Genomic DNA, 23,391 nt, shown 5'->3' on the forward strand with positions numbered 1-23,391 from the left:
CATGAAGGCCTGCTGCACAAAGCCTCCTCTTAACAGTTGTTGTAGAGATGTGTCTGCTGCTAGAACTCTGTGTGGCATTGACCTGGTCTCTAATCTGAGATACTGTTAACCTGCGATTTCTGAGGCTGGTGACTCGGATAAACTTATCCTTAGAAGTAGAGGTGACTCTTGGTCTTCCTTTCCTCATGTGAGCCAGTTCCTTTGTAGCGCTTGATGGTTCTTGCAACTGCACTTGGGGACACTTTCAAAGTTTTCCCAATTTTTCGCACTGACTGACCTTCATTTCTTAAAGTAATGATGGCCACTCGTTTTTCTTTACTTAGAATTTGTATTATGGCAAGAAAAAAGCAGCTAACAGTCTATTCAGTAGGACTATCAGCTGTGTATCCACCTGACTTCTGCACAACACAACTGATGGTCCCAACCCCATTTATAAGGCAAGAAATCCCACTTATTAAACCTGACAGGGCACACCTGTGAAGTGAAGACCATTTCCGGTGACTACCTCTTGAAGTTCATCAAGAGAATGCCAAGAGTGTGCAAAGCAGTCATCAAAGCAAAAGGTGGCTACTTTGAAGAACCTAGAATATAAGACATATTTTCAGTTGTTTCACACGTTTTTGTTACGTATATAATTCCACATGTGGTAATTCATAGTTTTGATGCCTTCAGTGTAAATGTGCAATTTTCAAAGTCATGAAAATACACAAAAATCTTTAAATGAGAAGGTGTGTCCAAACTTTTGGTCTGTACTGTACATGTTCATGTGTTCTTGAGGACTGTGTGTTCGCAAAAGATCATGCAGATCTGAGTCATGGATCAAATTCACCCATCCGAGTTCAATCCATGTACTGTCTGTTTTTAACATTTTAATTAATAGAAGAAACGTTGCAATTTTTTGCAAGAGAAAATCACTAATGGTAAAAATGGACAAATTGATCAAACCCTGATGAAAATCTGATCCAGCACAGATGAAAACTGGTCATTTTTTCCCCATACGACAAAAAAATGGACCTCAGAATGAGGCCTTACTTGCATGGTCACAGTATGTAATATATAATATAGAATAAATAGAAGTCGTTGAGAGAAGTTGGACAGTCCAGAGCCGAACCAGTCAGTTTTGAAAGATGGCTCTAATCATGGGCTAAGATAAAAAGGTGCAAACATTACCTAAAGTATGTAATGAAGGTCAGTAGAAAAAAGGTGGTAATGTGCATGACTTAAAAATGTTACCTGGTCATATTTTGTATGGGGAATAGGATTTAAAGCATACATGCTCTTCATCAACCATCTACAGTATGTACTTATTTAATGCTTCTCTGTACAGAGAGGATCAGGCAAAAATCCTTTCTAACCAACGTGATAGACTACAGAGATATTCTTATCCACTTAACATTCATTCACAAATGATAGATGCCTGACATCTGCTGAGCTGAGGGTAGAGGTGGGGAATTCATTTTGGATGCATTTGATGCATTTCGTTATCCCCCTTTATCCATTAAGGCATATTCGACAATAAGTATGAATTTTAGTGTTTCAAATATTATGTCACTCCTCTTAACACTTCTCTTGACATTTCCATTGTACTATAAGACCTCATCCACTCATACTATATCACAAATAGAGTTATGCATCAGAAAATGACCTGCTGTTTGAATCAAGTTTTTATTTTAAATATTTTTGAAGAATTTTTGGTGATTTTGTTTCTGTATCAATATCTATACTGTATATTAAAAAAAATCCTGAATTCTTGCAGAAAATTAAAACAAATTCCAAAAAGATATATAAATATTTTACTACCTGGTCTTTAGTTCAAAAAAATTTATAGGGGATGAATTGAAGAGTGTTCAATAGTATGTATATAATGCAATGTATATACATAAAACGATAAAAGACTTACTTTTTGGTTCTTGTAATTATTTTCATTGTTTCTTATTATTCATTATTGATTATTGATTGCTTCAAACTTAACAAATAGTTGATTATATTCTTCCTGAAACTTAAAGGGGTGTTTCACTACTATGTTATTGAAGAGTTACTCACAAAATAGATCATCAATATCAGATTGGTAATTGTCCGACCCTTTATCCCCATCATCTGTATGGTATCTGAGAAACTGAGCTACACAGCTTCATCTGTTTAGTGACATCTTCCGGGTACTGCAGATCAATCGATCTGCAGTACAGGGCAGTGGAAGCTAAATAGTTGAAGGAGTTGTTGTGCTCAGTTTGTCAACTTTTAGATTTGGCTGCCTCTGGAACTGAGAACAGCTAATTGATATTGGTGCTGGGTTTCAGATCCCAAATGATCTGATATTGATGACCGATGTCAATGATAAGTCATCCAAATAATAGTAGTGAAACACCCTTTTAAGGCAAAACTTGGATTACTAAGCAACAATAAAACAAGAAGTAAAGATACATGTATTTTTATTAATATGACACTAGAAAAATGTCTTTGCACTGTGTTAGCCAGTAAATAAAAAATACAATAAACCCTCTACAGCCACTGAGGACTCCCAAGCTTTAACTTGAACCATGAAAGCATGTATGTATTTAAAGGGGTTGTCCATTACTGGACAACTCCTTCTTATCTTCTGAGGTGCCCCAGATTAAAAAAACAAACACACTCTGAAAGCAATATTTTTAAGGCTATGTGCCCACGATGCAGAAATGCTCCAGATTTTTCCTGAGCGTTTCTGCATCTCCCCTGGCAGAAAAAACGCATGCGGATTGTACATGCATTTTTCCTGCCAGCGACATGCGGCTGAGAAGCGTTCTTCACATGCATTTCCGCATGCGGGTTGACAAGCGCTTTCCAAGCGATTTTAGCATCACTTGGAAAGTTCTTGACAACTTGGTCACACTATATAAATCCATGCAAACGGCATGAATTTATATACTGTGACCGAAAGAATGGTAAAAAATAAAAAAACAAATCTATACTTACCTTCCGATGGCACCCGGAGTCTTGCTTCCCTCCGTTCTCCCTTGCCGGCAGATCGCGGTACACTAAAGGACCTGCCGACGTCAGCGTCGCGTGACCCGTCACATGACTATGATGTCAGCGCAGGTCCTCCAGTCCATCGCGAGCTACCGGCAAGTGAAGAGAAGGAGAGCGGGGGCCATCAGAAGGTAAATATAACATTTCTTTTTTTTTTATTCTTTTTTTCACAGTTTCTATGGTACCCGGGTCTGGATGAGAGTCTCCTCTCCTCCACACCTGGGTACCATCCGCACATTGGAACGCATGGAATGCGCATCTACATATACAGTGATGCGGAATCCATGCGTTCCAATGCAAGTCAAGGGCGGCGAAAATGAAGCACTTCCGCAAAATAATTGGTAGTGCTGCGTTTTTTCCCGCAATGATAATCCGCAGCGGAAATTTCTGCAGCATGTGCACAGCACATGCGGATTATCATTGGGGAACATGGCAGGCCTTCTATTATGCATTTTTTAAGCGTTTCTGCTGCGTTTTTGCCACTGCGGAAACACTTAAAAAATGCATCGTGGGCACACAGCCTAAAGATGTTGTCCACTTCGCTGCTAAAGTGCAATAGATAAAATAAAAAAGCACATACCTCCCAGACAGGCGCCTTCCAGCATTGTTGGCTTTGGAACGTCAGTGGTTCAGGAGATGAGTATGGATTTTTTTTATTTTATCTAGGGCACTTTAGCAGCTGAAAAGTGATTGTCCAGTAGAAAACAACCCCCATACCAGATAGTTTTCTGTAATTGTGATGTTACATACCTGTAGTGGTGCAAAATTTTTTCATGAACTTAAAGCTCATCAGCTCAGGCTTGTCCTCACTGTCTTCTTCAAGTTCCTCACTAGGATTATAGTGCTGGGGTTTCATTAAAAGCGATTTTCTTTTGTTAACTGAAGCAGAAGAACCCTGTTCTTGAAGTTTCCTTTTCTTTGACATAGTGCAATTGTAAGCACTGTAAGGGGAAAATTGAGAGATTTATAACTGATAAAGTTTTCTCTGAATTGTTACCAGTTTTTATGTAATCTATGTACTGTTTGCGCTTATGTCACACTTAAATTAATTGTGCAGAGATATTTACTTCTGCCTCTAGCACACTGCATATTAAATAATGCTTGTTTGTTAACCAAATACTAAATTCTAAATAAGAACATGTTAATCTATGATTTTCAACTCTGAGCCAAGAACACACAGGATAAGAAACTTGTTTTATTTTGAGAACTGGATGCGCAGTGACGGAATTAATACATTTGTATATTTCTATCCTGCGGCAATGCAAATTAGGGATAAATGTATGCTAAGCATATACACCTTACAGATTTACTTTAATTGCATATAGCTTATACACCTAACACACTTAATTTAAATTGGATTTGCTGGGAAATTGGAAGTCAATGAAGGGATTGGCAGAGGACAGAGGCCAAGTAGTAGCGAGGGAAGAGGTGGATTAATTGAACAGCAGAGTTAATGACGGTCTGAAAGGGTGTGAGAGTGTTAGTTGGGAGGTCATAGAGAAGGCTGTTGCAATACTGTATTTGAGGTGGGAGATGATGAGAGCAAGCACTAACAGTTTAGTTGATTCAGGGTTAAGGAAAGAATGAATTTTGGAAACAGTTTTTATATGGTGGCAGCAGGAGGTGGTGAGGGCTTAGATGTGTGGTTTGAATGACTGAGCACAGTCAAGTGTTACACGAGACAGTGGAATTGTGGTACAGGGGAAAGTGTGTAGTCATTTACTGTGATCGATCAGTTAGAGGGGTTGAGTGAGATGGAGAAAAGATGATGAGTTGGGATTTGTTCACATTGAGATTTAGAAAGTATGATGAGAAGGAGGAGGATATGGCTGAGAGACACTTTGGAATTCTGGACAGTAGAGAGGTGACATCTAGGCCAAAATGGTAGATTTGAGTATCATCAGGGTAGAGGTGGTACTGGAAGCCATTGGGACTTTGTGAGCTGTCCCAGGCCAAAGATATAGATAGAGAAGAGTAAGTGTCCATGATATACTGTAGTCCTGAGTGACACCAACAGAGAAAGGGTAGAATGAGGAGGTAGTATAGGAAGGGGAGACTCTAAATGTGCAGTTAGTGAGGTATGAGGAGATCCAGGAGAGGGCAAGGTCTGTGATAGAAAGGGAAGAGATAATCTGTAGTAGGATGGAATGGCCGACTGTGTCAAAAGCAGTGGACAGGTCTTTGAGGAGGAAGCGTACTCAGTATTCTTTGTTATTTGATGTAAATCAAATATTTATTATGTTCTGGGATCTTCAAGAACATAATAAATATAAAGTAAAAAAAAATTCCTTAGCACTCATCTGTCCCGAGGCTTTCAGTACTGAATAGGCCTCATTCATCACGACAAGTATTGTGGTATGATGACATTATAATATGTGTTCTTCAAGGCCTAGTTAGCACATCAGGTGACATGCATTGTGATGTCTCTACGAGCATTGCTCGAGGTACTGTCTAGGCATAGGTCAGCACACATCGTAACATCCGAGGTTTACTTGGCACCAAAAGTCCATTGGAAGAGCCAATGAAGATAATCAAAGGACTGAAGGTGGAGGCTGTAGTGATGGAACAGGTGAGCAGTGAGGTTTTTTTTTCTGTCCCTCTGCAATTCAACAAAATTGTAGCCGCCAACAAATTTGCTGAATTTCCATGAATGGAATTGCAAAAAAACTTTTGGATTTATGAAAATACCCATTTGCTTTGCAAAATTAAAGACAAATTCAATTTGTTTTGAACAGATTTGCTCATGTCTATTACTCGATCATCATTGCATACATTTTTTTTAAATTCAGCAGGTGAAATAAGTATTAAACCAATGTTCTAAGTAAATATATTTCTAAAGGTGTTATTGACATGAATTTCTCACCAGATGTCTGTATCAATCCACACAGACAAAGAAATCAAACCATAGATGTCCATAAATTAAGTTATGTGTAATAATAAGAAATAACACAGGGAAATAGTTTTGAACACATGAATAAAGACAGGTGCAAAAAGCCATGGAAAGTACTGACACAACATGAAATCTCACAGTAATTAGAAAGCAATCCTGCCACTTAGTGAAAAATAATATTGGCTGGTTCAAGTGATGGCCTATTAAAAGATGTCTCATTACCAAGGTGCCACACAAGAAACATCTTATGATGGGTGAAACCAGTGAGCTGTCACAAGGTCTTTGCAACCTTATTGTTGCAAAACATACTGATGGTATTAAATACAGAAGAATTTCTAAACTGCTTGAGGTTCCAGGGAGCACTGTTGGGTTCATGATCTGGAATTGGAAAGAACATAATTTCACCATAAACCGGCCACGACCTGGTGCTCCCCGCAAGATTTCAGATAAAGGAGATAAAGGAGTAAAAAGAGTTATCAGAAGAGGCAAAGAGCACATGTGGGGAGCTACAAAAAGACAGGGAATCAGCAGGTACAATGAAAACTATATGTAATGCACTCAACTACTATGGCCTGTATGCACGCTTGCCATGCAAGATTCCATTGCTGAACATAAAACATGTTCATGCGCGTTTAAAGTTTGATTAACAACATTTAGATAAGCCTGTCAAATACTGTACTGGGAGAATATACTCTGGTCAGATGAGACCAAAATTGAACTCTTTGGATGCCATAATTCACACCATGTTTGGAGGCCAAAAGGCACTGCATATCATCTCAAAAACACCATACCAACAGAGAAGCTTTGAGGTGGGAACATTATGGTGTGGGACTGTTTTTCAGCATACATGAGAAATGGAAAAAGTAGTATGCAAAAACAAGAGATCATGCATAACGCCACTACAGCTTTGGTGGCAATATGCGTGGGGTCTTCTACCCTTTTCCAATCAGAATACCTTTTTTTAGGTTGCCACAACTAGTTTTCTATTTGGCCATTTATCAACTTCCATGGCTGTTCTGATAGTATGTTATTGACATTTATTTCTTGGGGCTTTTGTAGTCTCTTGCACACCCTGGCATACCAGATCATTCTCTGTTCTATTATTGATTTTTTACTGGTCTCTATCTAGCTCACTGTTTCTAGGCATTTCTATTACATTAGCTTAATATATATTGTGCATATTTTGCTCAATTTTTCTATTTTCCTTTATAATTAGATATTTATATCTTCATATTTCTCGGGGTATCTTCTGTAACTTCAGCATATATTATGCAGGCATTCATATTTTTACTACTGGCTTTTCAATGTCCTAGTGCTTTCCTGCTTTGACGGATAAGGGTGATAAATTCCTCACTTTCGGCTTTTTGTCTGGTTATCTTTTTATATCTTTTAAATATTTTTAAATGCATGTTATTGGCTTATGTGTCAATAAATATTGAGATATTTACAGGTGATCTCTTGTTTTTGCATAATTATTTTTTCTTTTTCACACGTTAATCCTCTTGGCATGCTCAAGATAGATCCCTCTTTTATTTGAGTGGTGCCCCCCTTGTTTAGATTTGTTTTTCAGCATATGGCAATGGTAAGCTTCATGTAATTGAAGGAAGGACGAACAGACAAATGTACCAAGGCATTCTTGATAAAAATCTCCTGTCATCTACCAGGATGATAAAGATGAAATGATAGTGGATACTTCGCAAGACAATGATCCCAAACACACAGGAAACTCTCAGTTGGTTTCACAGAAAGAAGAAAACAAAGCTGCTTGAAAGGCCCAGACAATCATTTGTCTTGAATCCAATAGAAAATTTATAGAAGGAACTAAAGCTTATATTTCGTAGAAGATGCCCATGAAGCTTTCAGGATTTGAACAGTGTTTATGTGGTTGAATGGGCCAAAATCACATCTGAGCAATGCATGTAACTAGTTTCTCCATGCAGGAGACATCTTGAAGCTGTCATCTCCAACAAAGGCTTTTGTACAAAATATTGATTAAGCTTCAGTAAGCATGTTCAATGCATTTTCTCTGTGTCATTTCACATTATTACACAAAATTTATGGATGGCTATGATTTTATTTGTTTGCCTGTGTGTATTGGATGGGGTGTCACTAACATCTGGTGAGAATTTCATGTCAATAGCACCTTTGGAAATATTTACTTAGAAAATTGATGACGTGTTCAGTACTTTTTTCACCTGCTGTATATAGGGTTCTGAATGGCTCAAAAAATTTCAAGTGCCACTGTGTATGTATATACATATATAGTGGATTGTGAAAGTATTCACCCCCCTTGGTGATGGTTTCAATACTGACTTCAACCGCTGTATGTGTTTAAATGTACCAACAACATGTTTGGTTCAAAATTCATAATCACCAGCATGATTGGGTAGGTACGGCTTGCTTTAAGTTGTCAACTATGAACTAAGTCGTAAGGAAGAGATTGGATGCCCCATTTCCATTAACTTTTGGTGTGATCCAGCTTTTGTGTTTTTATTGTAATATATGCATTATATATATTATATGCTTATTAATAGATATGTTTAATCAGCTAACCCCAAAAATTACCAAAAAAACATAGAATTATTGTTTAAAGGGAATCTGTCACCATCTTGCTGATCATGCTGATCTTAGAGCTGCATAATGTAAATATATAAATCCTGATTCCAGTGATGTGTCACTTACTGGGCTGCTTAGTGTAGTTTAATAAAATCACTGCTTTATCAGCAGCAGATTATCACTAGAGGACTAGTAAGCCTGCTTCCAGGTGGTCAAGCATATTCATGAGCTCTGAATAACACTGCCCCCTCCACTGATTGATTCTGTGTACACTACATGGGCAGAAAGTGGCTAGTCAGTGGTGTGGGTGAGGTTATATAGAGCGCAGCAATCAGAGAACTGGTAGCTCTGCAGCAGATATAATTTCAAAACACAGCAAGCAGCCAAATAAGTGACACATCACTGGAACTGGGGTCTCTGCCGCTACAGTTATATGAAAAAGTTTGGGCACCCCTATTAATCTTAAGCTTAATGTTTTATAAAAAATTGGTGTTTTTGCAACAGCTATTTCAGTTTGAAATATGTAATAACTGTTGGACACAGTAATGTTTCTGCCTTGAAATGAGGTTTATTGTACTAACAGAAAATGTGCAATCTGCATTCAAACAAAATTTGACAGGTGCATAAGTATGGGCACCCTTATCATTTTCTTGTTTTAAATACTCCTACCTACTTTTTACTGACTTACTAAAGCACTTTTTTTTGGTTTTGTAACCTCATTGAGCTTTGAACTTCATAGCCAGGTGTATGCAATCATGAGAAAAGCAACTTAAAGTGGCCACTTGCAAGTTGTTCTCCTGTTTGAATCACCTCTGAAGAGTGGCATCATGGGCTCCTCAAAACAACTGTCAAATGATCTGAAAACAAAGATTATTCAACATAGTTGTTCAGGGGAAGGATACAAAAAGCTGTCTCAGCGATTTAACCTGTCAGTTTCCACTGTGAGGAACATAGTAAGGAAATGGAAGAACACAGGGACAGTTCTTGTTAAGGCCAGAAGTGGCAGGCCAAGGAAAACATCAGAAAGGCAGAGAAGAAGAATGGTGAGATCAGTCAAGGACAATTGTCAGACCACCTCCAGAGAGCTGCAGCATCAACTTGCTGCAGATGGTGTCACTGTGCATCGGTCAACTATACAACGCACTTTGCACAAGGAGAAGCTGTATGGGAGAGTGATGCGAAAGAAGCCGTTTCTGCAAGCACGCCACAAACAGAGTCCGCTGAGGTATGCAAAAGCACATTTGGAGAAGCCAATTTCTTTTTGGATGAAGGTCCTGTGGACTGATGAAACCAAGATTGAGTTGTTTGGTCATACAAAAAGGCGTTATGGATGGCGGCCAAAAAACACAGCATTCCAAGAAAAACACTTGCTACCCACAGTAATATTTGGTGGAGGTTCCAACATGCTTTGGGGCTGTGTGGCCAATGCCGGCACCGGGAATCTTGTTAAAGTTGAGGGACGCATGGATTCCTCTCAGTATCAGCAGATTCTTGACAATAATGTTCAAGAATCAGTGACAAAGTTGAAGTTACGCAGGGGATGGATCTTTCAGCAAGACAATGATCCAAAACACCGCTCCAGATCTCCAATCTCTGCATTCATGCAGAGGAACAATTACAATGTTCTGGAATGGCCATCCCAGTCCCCAGACCTGAATATCATTGAACATCTGTGGGATCATTTGAAGAGGGCTGTCCATGCTCGGCGACCATCAAACTTAACTGAACTGGAATTGTTTTGTAAAGAGGAATGGTCAAAAATATCCAGGATCCAGGAAATCATTAAAAGCTACAGGAAGCGACTAGAGGCTGTTATTTTTGCAAAAGGAGGATCTACTAAATATTAATGTCACTTTTCTGGTGAGGTGCCCATACTTATGCACCTGTCAAATTTTGTTTGAATGCAGATTGCACATTTTCTGTTAGTACAATAAACCTCATTTCAAAGCAGAAACATTACTGTGTCCAACAGTTATTACATTTATCAAACTGAAATAGCTGTTGCAAAAACACCAATTTTTATAAAACACTAAGCTTAAGATTAATAGGGGTGCCCAAACTTTTTCATATAACTGTATATCGTTCTGCTATCAGATGGTATAGCAAAAGCCTAGTGATGGATTCCCTTTAAATGTATTTGAAATTAGGGCTCATATATATACACTTTATTAAAGAGGTTATCCTTTTAAGTGAGCGGTGTCAGTGATGTTATAATCCCATGTACCTGCTGAGATGCATGCACTATCAACAGGTATTAAGGCCCCGTCACACTAAGCGACGCTACAGCGATCCTGACAACGATACCACCTGTCAGGGGTCGTTGCTGCGTCGCTATGTGGTCGCTGGTGAGATGTCAAACAGTCAGATCTTCCCAACGACGCAGCAAAGATGCGGCGACCCGTAACAATCTGTATAACGATGCACACCTATGTGTTTCTGCGTCTGAGTCATCAACAAGGTCGTTGGTAAGGTGTCAAACACACCGATGCATGCTACCCAGCGGGACCTCAACGATCAAAGAAATGTCCAGACCATTCCGACACGACCAGCGATCTCACAGCAGGGGCCTGGTCACTGCTAAGTGTCAAACATAGCGAGATCACTACTGAGGTTGCTGTTGCGTCACAAAACTTGTGACTCAGCAGCGATCTCGCTAGCGATCTCGCTTAGTGTGACGGGGCCTTTATGCACTTGTCCTATTGTTATGAACAGACATGTGCATGATACTTGACAAAGGAATAAAGTTACTGTGTATAAGTAATTATATAAAATATTTTTTTATAAATGGAAACATATCATCAATTATTAAAACACCCAAGAATGGCTAAGAGGAAAACATTGGACTATTCTGAAGTGGCCTTCTATGATCCCTGACCTAAATCCTATGGAGCATTTTTGGAAAGAGCTGAAACATGCCGTCTGGAAAAGGCAACCTTCAAACACGAGACAACTGGAGCAGTTTGCTCATGAGGAGTAGGCCAAAATACCTGTCGAGAGGTGCAGAAGTCTTATTGACAGTTACAGGAATCGTTTGATTGCAGTGATTGCCTCAAAAGGTTGTTCAACAAAATATTAAGTTAAGAGTACCATCATTTCTGTCCAGGCCTATTTCATGAGTTTAATTTTTTTTAAAATTCTGAGGAAGCAGGATTAAAAAGCAATGTCTGACTTTCATTTGTTAATTTTCATAGATTTTTAATTTATTTAATTACTTTTGTCAGATTCAAGTTATTTCTGTGACCATTGTGGGTTTTTCTTTCATTAAACGAGGGGTACCAACAATTTTGACCACGTGTGTATGTTTTGATTCAAAAAACTTATGAAGAAGTTTATAGTTAATATAATATTTTATTATGTGATATTAATTTCTTAACAGCAATAACTCCATTTAATAAAGAAACAATGTCAACTATAAATTAAAAAAAGTACATACAGTATATAACCATAATTGAATTTTATCCCATGTAAAGAGAACGTGGATAAACCCAACATCTTGCAGTGCCCAGGCATTTATGACTTAACGATTGACAATGGCTTCTGTATTGGTAAACGTGAGCACAGCTTATAGGGCAGCTGCAATATTCAGAGCAGATGTATTTCTTAAATTTAAATAAACCGTTTTAATACTATATTTATGGCTTAGTGCTATAAATATTGTTTTTACACAATAAATGCCCATGTTTATCTGTTAATCCTCCATTGGGTAGTTATGGAATCCAAATCCACAGAGAATATGCAACTAAGTCCTTAAAGACTAGGTCAGACACGCACTGTAGCCTTCTCAACAAGTATGTACCTGTTTCCTAAATCTATATTGTGATTTAGAAATGCTTTATATTTATACTTTTTATGAGTTATGTTTAAAATGTTAAACCCAAACAAATTAAGCAGAATTGTTCTTTCAAGTTTCTTTCCTTAATAATTTAAGAACTACATTAAAGCAGAAACAGAATGCAAACTGGCAACAACCTTAAAATATGGTCATTGTATAAAGAGGTGAAAATATACAATACATTGGTAAGTAACATACATTAAACTATCAGGTTGATCTCTACAAATACAAACATTGTTTTTATATTATTGTCTATATTATTGTCCATGTACAGTATACTCAAAGCTATGAGAATAGCATGAGATTAGTTAACAAGATGGCTCTTATTGGATTTTATCAACATAATGGCCAAACATGAACAGTGTTGGATTATCGCAATGCTATATAACCTCATTACAGTGAAACTATATGTCTCAATCCACGTCACTCGAAGCAAGTATCATCAAACTATAACTTGTCTACTTTGGACACATCATACGAAGAGATCAATCACTGGAAAAGGACATCATGGTTGGAAGAATAGAAGGAACAAGGCAAAGAGGAAGACCAGCAACCCGATGGCTTGATACTATCACAATAACAGCGGAGAAGACCCTGGTGGACCTATCTAGACTTGCACAAGAACAATCTTCCTAAAGATCATCCATTCATCAAGTCGCCATGGCTTGAAACTGAGTAGATGGCCATTAAAAAAAGTCTCCATTATGGTGCTCTGTTCCAACATCCAGGTGAATTGACAGGTGCCATATTTTCAAGCAGTGTGGATTGTTTAGTAACTTTAGTTATATAGTCCTTTACACACATTAAATTAATATTGGCTAAATCCATCAAAATTTGTAGGGATGTTTGACCTCCTGGCTCTCCCCCAAATGATGATGCTGTGGGAAAGAACATCGAGCAAGTTTAATTTTAATGCCTGATTTTTTTGTTTAACATCCTGATTTGGATCCAGTGGTGTCTGGCAGTGACTTACTCTGCTCCCCCATTTAAAAAACTAGCATGTTTAGCAAAAAAACACGAGGGAAAAAAAGCTGTAATCTGATCATAGGCAAGTCAGGAGATGTTCTACTTGTGGTGAGTTCCACAATCTATATTTAAAGGTTAACTGTTCTTTCAAGTAAAATTTCAAAAGTAGCTGTTCTGTATCTGTACATGATGAATAAAACTGTTTCTGGCTATTATATAATTTGTATTCTGCATTTAGACATAGGGATACATGGCTCTCCTGATGAGTGGGTGCTTAAGTAGGATTCCACTCCAAATATAATGTATGAAAGAACTTGGCACTCCACAATAGATGCAAAGAACATTGAAATTGTTGCTTTCTGAAAAGCAATCCTTTATATACAGTGCTGGCCAAAAGTATTGGCACCCCTGCAATTCTGTCAGATAATACTCAGTTTCTTCCTGAAAATGATTGCAATCACAAATTCTTTGGTATTATTCTCATCATTTAATTTGTCTTCAATGAAAAAAACACAAAAAGAATTGTCCTAAAGCCAAATTGGATATAATTCCACACCAAACCTAAGAAGGGGGTGGACAAAAGTATTGGCACCCTTTGAAAAATCATATGATGCTTCTCTAATTCGTGTAATTAACAGCACCTGTAACTTACCTGTGGCACCTAACAGGTGTTGGCAATAACTAAATCACACTTGCAGCCAGTTAACATGGATTATAGTTGACTCAACATCTGTCCTGTGTCCTTGTGTGTACCACATTGAGCATGGAGAAAAGAAAGAAGACCAAAGAACTGTCTGAGGACTTGAGAAACCAAATTGTGAGGAAGCATGAGAAATCTCAAGGCTACAAGTCCATCTCCAAAGACCTGAATGTTCCTGTGTCTTCCGTGCGCAGTGTTATCAAGAAGTTTAAAGCCCATGGCACTGTGGCTAACCTCCCTAGATGTGGACGGAAAAGAAAAATTGACGAGAGATTTCAACGCAAGATTGTGCGGATGGTGGATAAAGAACCTCGACTAACATCCAAACAAGTTCAAGCTGCCCTGCAGTCCGAGGGTACAACAGTGTCAACCCGTACTATCCGTCGGCGTCTGAATGAAAAGGGACTGTATGGTAGGATACCCAGGAAGACCCCACTTCTTAACCCGTGACATAAAAAAGCCAGGCTGGAGTTTGCCAAAACTTACCTGAGAAAGCCTAAAACGTTTTGGAAGAATGTTCTCTGGTCAGATGAGACAAAAGTAGAGCTTTTTGGGAAAAAGCATCAACATAGAGTGTACAGGAAAAAAAAAGAGGCATTCAAAGAAAAGAACACGGTCCCTACAGTCAAACATGGCGGAGGTTCCCTGATGTTTTGGGGTTGCTTTGCTGCCTCTGGCACTGGACTGCTTGACCGTGTGCATGGCATTATGAAGTCTGAAGACTACCAACAAATTTTGCAGCATAATGTAGGGCCCAGTGTGAGAAAGCTGTGTCTCCCTCAGAGGTCATGGGTCTTCAGCAGGACAATGACCCAAAACACACTTCCAAAAGCACTATAAAATGGTTTTAGAGAAAGCACTGGAGACTTCTAAGGTGGCAAGCAATGAGTCCAGACCTAAATCCCATAGAACACCAGTGGAGAGATCTCAAAATGGCAGTTTGGAGAAGGCACTCTTCAAATATCAGGGACCTGGAGCAGTTTGCCAAAGAAGAATGGTCTACAATTCCAGCAGAGCATTGTAAGAAACTCATTGATGGTTACCGGAAGCAGTTGTTCGCAGTTATTTTGGCTAAAGGTTGTGCAACCAAGTATTAGGCTGAGGGTGCCAATACTTTTGTCCGGCCCTTTTTTGGAGTTTTGTGTGAAATGATCAATGATTTGATTTTTGCTTCATTCTCTTTTGTGTTTTTTCCTTGCAAGCAAATTAAATGAAGAGAATAATACCAAAGAATTTGTGATTGCAATCATTTTCAGGAAGAAACTGAGTATTATCTGACAGAATTGCAGGGGTGCCAATACTTTTGGCCAGCACTGTATACAGATTTTTAACATTTCTACCTTCTCCGGCAGCATGCTTATGCCTAAACCGTAGCACTATAATCTTTATTCTTTGTTATACTCCGCAATCTTCTTCTGATAAAGGCCTGTTTGAAGGCGTAAACTTTAAAAATCTGTATATACAGAGGATTGCTTTTCCGAAATAAATAATTTCATTGTTTTTGCATCTATGCTGGACTGTCAAGTTCTTTACTTACATTGTAGTCTGCATTGTCACCAGTTTTCTTCTCTGCAGGCTCTATCTTTTAATTTGCCATTGATTCTGAGCTTGTGGGAGGAAACTAGATGCTACAATGTGACCAAACTGAACACTGTATACAAAGAGGGATTCCTGATCTCCATTCCTTAGGTTGCACACACACAGAGACAGCGGTAGTACAGAGAAAAATGTATAGTGGTATTAATCAGTATACATTTAAATCCAGGCTCTGGGTGAGGTAAAGGCTTGTTGGAAAGTATGATTCTTCTGTGTCTTCCTCTGCTTGTTTTTTCCTTTACACCTCATTCCTTCTCTCTCCATCAAATATAATAGGAGGTGTCACCTGAAACTCACTACGCTAACAGTCTTTAATTCTTTTACAATAATGCATTTAAAGAGTACCTTTCACCAGTTTTAACATGTTACACTGGCCTCATCATGGAATAGTGGCTGCAGAGCTGAATAAAACCTGTTTTTCAATTCTAATGTCTGTTGCGGCGATATTAGCCTTGAAAAGTTTAGGTTATAATTTATGATAAGCTCAATGAGATATTTATTTATTTTTACTAAATTTGTCTCTGGTGGCATGTACAGTGGCCTGTAAAAGTTTGGGCACTCCTGGTCAAAATTACTGCTATTGTAAATAGTTCAGAAAGTTGAAGATGAAATGATCTCTAAAAGGCCTAAAGTTAAAGATGACACATTTTCTTTGTATTTTAGGCATCAAAAATAAATGTACTTTCATTTTTTACATTTTAAAAATTACAGAAAGGAAAATGGGCCGAAGCAAAAGTTTGGGCACCTTTAGCACCCCCTTTTGAATTTATTACAGCTTGTAAACACTTTTTGTAGCCAGACAAGAGTCTTTCAATTTTTGCTTCAGGGATTTTCATCCATTCTTCCTTGGAAACTTCTTCCAGTTCTGCAAGATTCCTGGGTCGTCTTACATGCACTGCTATTTTGAGGTCTAGCCACAGATTTTCAATGATGTTCAGATCAGGTGACTGTGAGGGCTATTGTAAAACCTTCAGCTTGTATCTTTTGAGGTAGTCTATTGTGGATTTTGACACGTGTTAAGGATCATTATCCATTTGTAGAAGCCATCCTCTTTTCAATGTGAGAAAACATTTCTCTGGATACAGTATGACAGATTTAAAAGTCTTAATATTGAAAGATCATTTAAAGAATGCCAAAGAGAGAATAATCTGTCAATTCAAGCCGGTAAGAATGTTCAAGTTTTTGATAAAATGACTCATTTTAAAAACCTGTATTTATGACTCACTATATGAACACACTTAACACCTCAACCTAGGCATACTCCAGATCACTCCTGAGTAGAGATAAGTGAATAAATTCAATCAAACTGAATTCTACTAGAATGTAGAATTTTTATAATTCATTTCTGCTGACCGCCATTTTTCTGAGCCATAAAAGGCCATCAAAATGTAAAAAAAAGTAAAACCCTTATACGCATCTCTCCGTACCCTCCGCTTTTCACCTCTACCCGTAAAGTTCTCGTCACATCTTCGGCTCAGCGTTGACATTGCACAAATCCTCCGGCCTTGGTCGCTATGCCGAGGCTTCCAGGTTTGCTAAGGGTGTTCTGTGCATGCTCACTGTCACATTCTCAGGTGATGAGGTTGACCACTTTCTCTTATTAGTGCAGCTTTCCTCACACACTAACCAGCACCTCTGTCCATACAATGGCTGCTGGTGGAGGAGCAGTGACCACACCTGTCCGTCAACCTCTTCCATTTTGTAAAACAGCTCACCCAGGACTGTTGCTTTTCTTTTGAAAGAGGCTGATGGACTTATCTGGTCATATGTTTCTCCATCAGCAGCCATTGTCTGGACAGAAGTGCTGGTTAGTGTGTGAGGAAAGAAAAATATGTCTCTTCACATGGCTTTTCCAATGAAATTTGATTTGCAGAGAAGTTATTCTCCATAAATGTAATGTCCCTTATTATGCTCTGGGGTTTTTCTCCAGACCTCAGAGCATAAAAAAATGTAAGATGTAAAAAAAAAGAAAATAATTCTTATACTCAGCTCACCGCTCATGTCTCCGCTCCTTCTGCTCATCTTTCTGTCACCACCACTAGCACTAAAATAGCTGGGCTTCTCACTCTAAGCTGGGGCTTCTGTGACATGCACAAGTAGTGCTGCTGCTTCCAAAGCATCCAGCAACTGCTACAAATAACACAAGCACAGGAGACAGGAAGTGTTGTGCTTCAGAAGCATGTAGCAACTAGAGGGGTTAACATAGTCACAGAAGACAGAGAGTGTTTTAGCAGAGCCCCAGGGGGATTGTGGGGAACTTGTTATTGTAGTGTGGCTCAAGCCAAAGAGAAAGGTGGTGTGTTATTTGGATCTGACAGAAGGCAACTGAACTGTATTCAGATCAGGAGAGAAACTAAACACAGGTAAGATAAACTCCCTGAACTGACAATGCAGAGTATTATCAGGCAGAAAGATAAGGACTGGAAGGAATTGTGTCACAGGGATCATCTCCCTCATCAAACCCTCCCCCCCTCCATCTCCATGCAGGATAAAGAACGCTGTGTACTATTGTATCCTTGTGAAGGAAAAACCTGTGGTTGTGTATTCATTGAAGTGTGCTGCAAAGAGATTAAATCTATGCTGAATTATGCTACTGAAGAGACTGTAATACTGTGCCTTGTGAAGAATCTACTGTATTATTACTGGAGCCAGTTGCTCAAGAATCTCAGACTGTACTGTAATGAAGATTGTTGCTGTAATATCCCTGAATTGCACTGGCCGTGCTTCAGATTAAATTCCACTGTTAAACTGTTGAAAAAGACTCTTGTCAGATGTGTCTGGTCAGCAATTGAATCTATCGTGTGCCTGAGAGAAGCTGCAGCCTATGGTCGCCATGAGTAACGGTTCTCCCATGGATTACAAAGAATTCATGAAACCTGTCTCGCCCTATATGAACCTAGCGGCGTGCATTTAACACTTCCGTTCCAGAGGGTTCTGCCCATGCGTTTATAAAGTCTGGGTGCAGATTGTGATGTCATGACGTCGTGACCTTTCTCAGTAGCTTGAGAGGCCCAAGGATTTAAGCGTAATGGTTAGGAAAGGTTAGTGGTAAGGTGTGAATAAGGATTTTTTATATTTTTTTCACATTTTAATGGCCCTTTGCCGTTCAGAAACATCTTGGCCAGTGGCAGATTTCGCACAGAAACGAATTACAAATATGCATTTTTGTAAATTTTGACTAGAATTCAATTCTATTCGAAAATATATATTGGCTCTGCTGTAACCCTTTTATCATAACTCTTTTATCTGTCTTTTTCTAATCTCCTCTCAGCTGATTTATGACCACAGGCTGAACTAAAGTTAATGTGCTGGGAAGCAAAGGCATGTAAAAGCAAAATGATGCAAAATTTGTAATGAAAACCAATTTTCAAAAATGATTTTTAGCTCAAAACACATACACTTAAGTTAAAAATATGTAAAAAAATGTCCCTTAAGTTGGCCAACCCTTTTACTATATGACCATGAAAGAAAACAAGGCATTTGGAGCTTTTGATCAGGAAAACTGCAGCTCCAGATAAATATACAGATGTATGTGCATTTTTTGAAACCTGACAACCCTGGAAAATTTGAATGTAGATTGCTAAAAATCCTTACTGGTCCCTGTATTTTAGTATGATGATTATGCTGCAGTGCTATTTGCTACAGTGACATTTCATCCATAGGAATATAATTGCCATTTGTTTTCCTATTTAGAAAACTTTTTGGTATAAACTGCAATAATTATAGAAAAAACAAGTCTCTGTTGTTTGTCTGCAGCACCGACGTCTCATTAACAATGCTGTAGCCAGTCACTGTGCTTTGCAGGTCATGCCGTCTATATGGGCAGAGCTGCTGAGCTCAGTGATTGGTTGCAGTGCTGTCAATGTGTCGTCTTCACTACAAACCAACAGCAGAGACTGGGGCACTGGCGGAAAGGTGGTGCAGGACCTGGAGAGGATAAATAAGGTCATGTTCACATGTTCAGTATTTGGTCAGTATTTTATATCAGTATTTGTAAACCAAAACCAGGAGTGGGTGATAAATACAGAAGTGGTGATGTGCTTCCATTATACGTTTCCTCTGATTGTTCCTCATCTGGTTTTGGCTTATAAATACTTAAGTAAAATACTGATCAAATGCTGAATGTGTGAATGTGCTCTAATACTCAGGTTTTTCTAGAGAAACCGCAGCCTGTAGCAGAAATTTTTCTGAAAAGCGACGGCCTCTTTAATTCTCCAAATAATCAGTTGCCCATTGTAGATATCAGCGATGGGCAATTTGTAAATGTTTTGTGATGCTTTTGTGTTTAGTTGATCTGGAGGACAAAATTAACCTGTCTCCTTAACTCTTCACATTATAATATGGTGTAAGCGTAACTTGATCTAAGTAATTTTGTTCAAGGTAATGTAATTTATGCAACAATTTTCAACTTCTGTGAAAGGCTTCCTGTCCTGGCCTAAGTTTGGAAGTGATAGTTGTTGTTATTATTTTAGTCAAATTCTTTCTTATAAAGAAAATTTGCTTTAAGATTTTATCCCTTTATGTTTTTTTTAATTGTCTAATGTTTTATTCCTTTTGAACAGTCATTGTAAGAGGATAATTTATGTTGCCTGCAATTTTCAAATTGTATATGTTGCTTAGGACATTCCACTAAAGATCAATATCATGTAGATCCTTTGTACCACCAAAACATCTCTGACCTATTAAAGTATGAATATGCCATAAATGTCTGCAGGTGAGAGATAAGAACCTCAAATTTACATGTGAAACAATAATAGAATTCATGTATTTAATCTCTTCCCCACCAGGCAACTTTCTGTTTTTGCACTTTAATTTTCCCTTCACTTCTTCCAGGAGCCATAACTTTTTTCTTTTTGTTGACATAGACATATTTTCATTTTTAGGACGAGCTGCACTTTTGAATTATATCATCCATTTGATCATGTGATGTGCTAGGAAGCGAGAAAAAAATTCCAAGTGCGGGAAAATTGCGAAAAAAGCTCAATTATGCCATTGTTTTTTGTGTTTTATTTTTACAGTGTTCATTATACTGTAACAAAACAATAACTTGGAAATTTTATTCTCCAGGTCAGTACAAGTATGATGTTACCAAACATGCAATTTGTGAATTTGTAAAAATTTTTTTTCCTTGTGCCGCCATTTCTGAAACCCATAACATTTAAAATTTTTGGTAGACGAATCAGTGTGGTGGCTGGTTTTTTGTGCCCTGAGCTTCTGTTTTTATTGATACCATTTGTGGTAGGTACGATGTTTTGTTCACGTCTCATTGCAATTTTTGTGGTGTTGTAGTGGCCAAAAAAACTCATTTCTGGTATAGATTTTCTTCCTCATTACTACATTTACCAATCAGGCTAAATAATTTTATATTTTGATAAATGGAAATTTTACTGGCATGGAGATACCACATATGTGTAGTTTTTTTTTTATATTTTTATTTTTAATGGGGGAAAAAGGTGGTGATTCAAGCTCTTAGATTTAAAAAAAAAATCACATTTTTAAAAAAATATATACGGTATATTTTTTTTAGTGTATTTTGAAGATTTAAACCTGTGATCATCTGATCATTTGTACTACCACAATACTGATGTATGTGGCAAAAAATCACATTCACCTATGAATGCCATAGGCTGGTTTTCATAGCGTCACCATCATCATAGGCATGAAGTTCTTCAGCAGACTCCTGTTTGTCATTGCAATCCATTAGCACACTACCATTGAGAGACTGAGGTACCGATGGGCAATTGGAAAAATGTGCCCCCCTGGGCAGCACAATTTGAATGCTTTTGTCAGAGACTGACATTGGCATTTGACAAGTAAATTGTCAGGGGTGGAGCTCCCCTCCATTCGAGGCTGTTAGAGGCAGATGATGGTTGAATAATACAGCCATCTTCTGCCAGCAAAGATGCCTGCATCAATGTCTGGGAATTGTTGCGAATTGTGGTTCTGTGCTCCCATCTGGGAATGGAGCAGGTCCGGTGCTGCACTACTCAGGACGCAAGCGCCACCATTGTCCTGACCCTGGAGTTGGAGCTGCTACGCATGCAGGGAAACAGTCACAATCTTGTGGAGCGTCGCGTTCTGGTGTTGTGGGATGTGTGAGGACGCAGGATGCTGTTGTGCCATATAGTGAGCAGTGGTAGGATGATGTTCTGTTTGCTGCTGAAGCTAGCAGGGAGTGGTTGTCAGAGGATGATTGGGAGGTAATCAACACCTGATCATTAGGTGGGCTATATGATCCTGCTCCATGTTCAGTCCTTTGCTGTTTATTGCAGTTTGCCGTTCCCTATGTGCTTGGTGGTGAAAGGTGCTAGCATTAGGTTTTGTTATCCTTTCAGGGTTTTCTCATTTTCTCTTTCAGTTTCACTTCCTGAGGTTCTTGCAGAGATACTCACCTGGTCCTCAACTAGGCACCAGCCGGATCACCAGATGCCAGCTGTCCGACGACAGCGGGCCTGGGAAGGGCTCTGCCAAAGTCCCTCTTCCATTTACTGGGAGCTGGGTGAAGAGTATTCGCGGCCCTCAAGGGCTTGCTTAGCTGGGCAGCTTGTGCCAAGTGCATCTGTGGCTTGTGCCTTTTCTGGTTTTGTGCCGGTCTTGCTGGGTCCCTCTCAGAAGGGCATAACAGGAACCGACTTAAGATGTATCGTCACGTTGTATGTTGGTAAAGAGTTAATGTTCACAGAGTGCTATTGCATAAGTAAAATATATATACTGTATGACTGTTGTGTCTTTTCATTGGCGGATTGGCATACAGACTTAGAAGAAATTGGGCCAAAAAATTACCTATGGAACCCACACCAATCTTAAGAATGAGACCCTATTTTGCAGATATGCATCCATGTATCTTCATATGCATGATTTTCTGTTTTTTGTAAGACACAATATTCTGCTGAAAGAGGACAGGGAAAACTAGGGTATACCATTGCCATTAAGGGTAGGCACAGTTCAGTTAGCCATTAGAGATGAGCAAATTGATTTTCTGCAAATCAGATTTGAGTCAATTTTTTTGAAATTCGCAAATCTAGGCAAATTGAATCAATTTGTGATTCAATTCAAGGTAATTGCAAAAGAAATGCTGCTGACTTTTTATAGAATATTGCATCAGACACCGAAAGCTGGCTTGACCTCAGGTGTGTGTGTGCGTGGACTGCCTTTTACTCTAGCTGTCATATCACATGGTACAGTGCAGTCAATCAGGAAAGAATATCAAAGAATGCAGAAGTCATTTTAGAGTGATGTAGAAAAGTGAACGGATGTCACATCTCACGACTCAGCAATAGAGAAAGGAAGAAAAAGTCATAAAGCATTGGACAAATACTCCAGATAGTAATGTGTTGTACAACTGCAGCAGTCAAGAAGATGAGAGAAGTAGTCTGTGAATAATACAGAGATTTAATAGGAGGAGAGAGAGATAGCAGAGGTGTCAGCAGCAGCTGTAACAGACTCAATGTGATTGAGGAGATGTGGTGTAGATGACATATGTCCTATTGCATTTGAATTACAATTATATGTTTTTTTCTTCATTCTCAATGCACTAGAAAGCAGCAGCAAGGCAGAATAATATTTTTTACAGGCGATAAAAAAAGTGAAATAAGTGTCATTCAGAAATAGTGTGCTTGCTTGTCACGACTCACGAGCAACTGTACTGTGACAATGAGATGTGCATGATCATCCTCTAATCCATTCTACTCCTGAGAAAGCTACGTACAGCAGCAGTCCGATTGACAATAAATGCAGTGGGGGCTGAGCAAGCGCACATCCGCTTCATTGAAGATGGCACTGCGGAGTCCCAATCTCGCGATCGGATAGGAAATTAATAAGGAATAACTTGCGATTTTGTGAAAACTC

At 38.7% G+C, this 23,391-nt stretch overlaps 1 protein-coding gene across 8 annotated transcripts in view; it reads right to left on the bottom strand.

The window, feature by feature from the left end:
* The window catches only part of ST18 (ST18 C2H2C-type zinc finger transcription factor), a 520,674-nt gene that overhangs the window by 217,792 nt on the left and 279,491 nt on the right, over nucleotides 1-23,391 (bottom strand). For all 8 annotated transcript variants that reach the window (XR_012320159.1, XM_073679291.1, XM_073679292.1 and 5 more), the window contains exon 5: nucleotides 3,754-3,944. Coding sequence is in view for 7 of the 8 variants with exons in the window: in XM_073679291.1 (XP_073535392.1) it covers nucleotides 3,754-3,944 (191 nt within the window). In the remaining variant the exon portion in view is untranslated. The remainder of the gene's footprint in view (nucleotides 1-3,753; nucleotides 3,945-23,391) is intronic.

This window comes from Phyllobates terribilis, unplaced genomic scaffold (genome assembly GCF_046119375.1).
Source record: "Phyllobates terribilis strain yellow unplaced genomic scaffold, ASM4611937v1 Scaffold_4__5_contigs__length_816908805, whole genome shotgun sequence".
NCBI classification, from domain to species: domain Eukaryota; kingdom Metazoa; phylum Chordata; class Amphibia; order Anura; family Dendrobatidae; genus Phyllobates; species Phyllobates terribilis.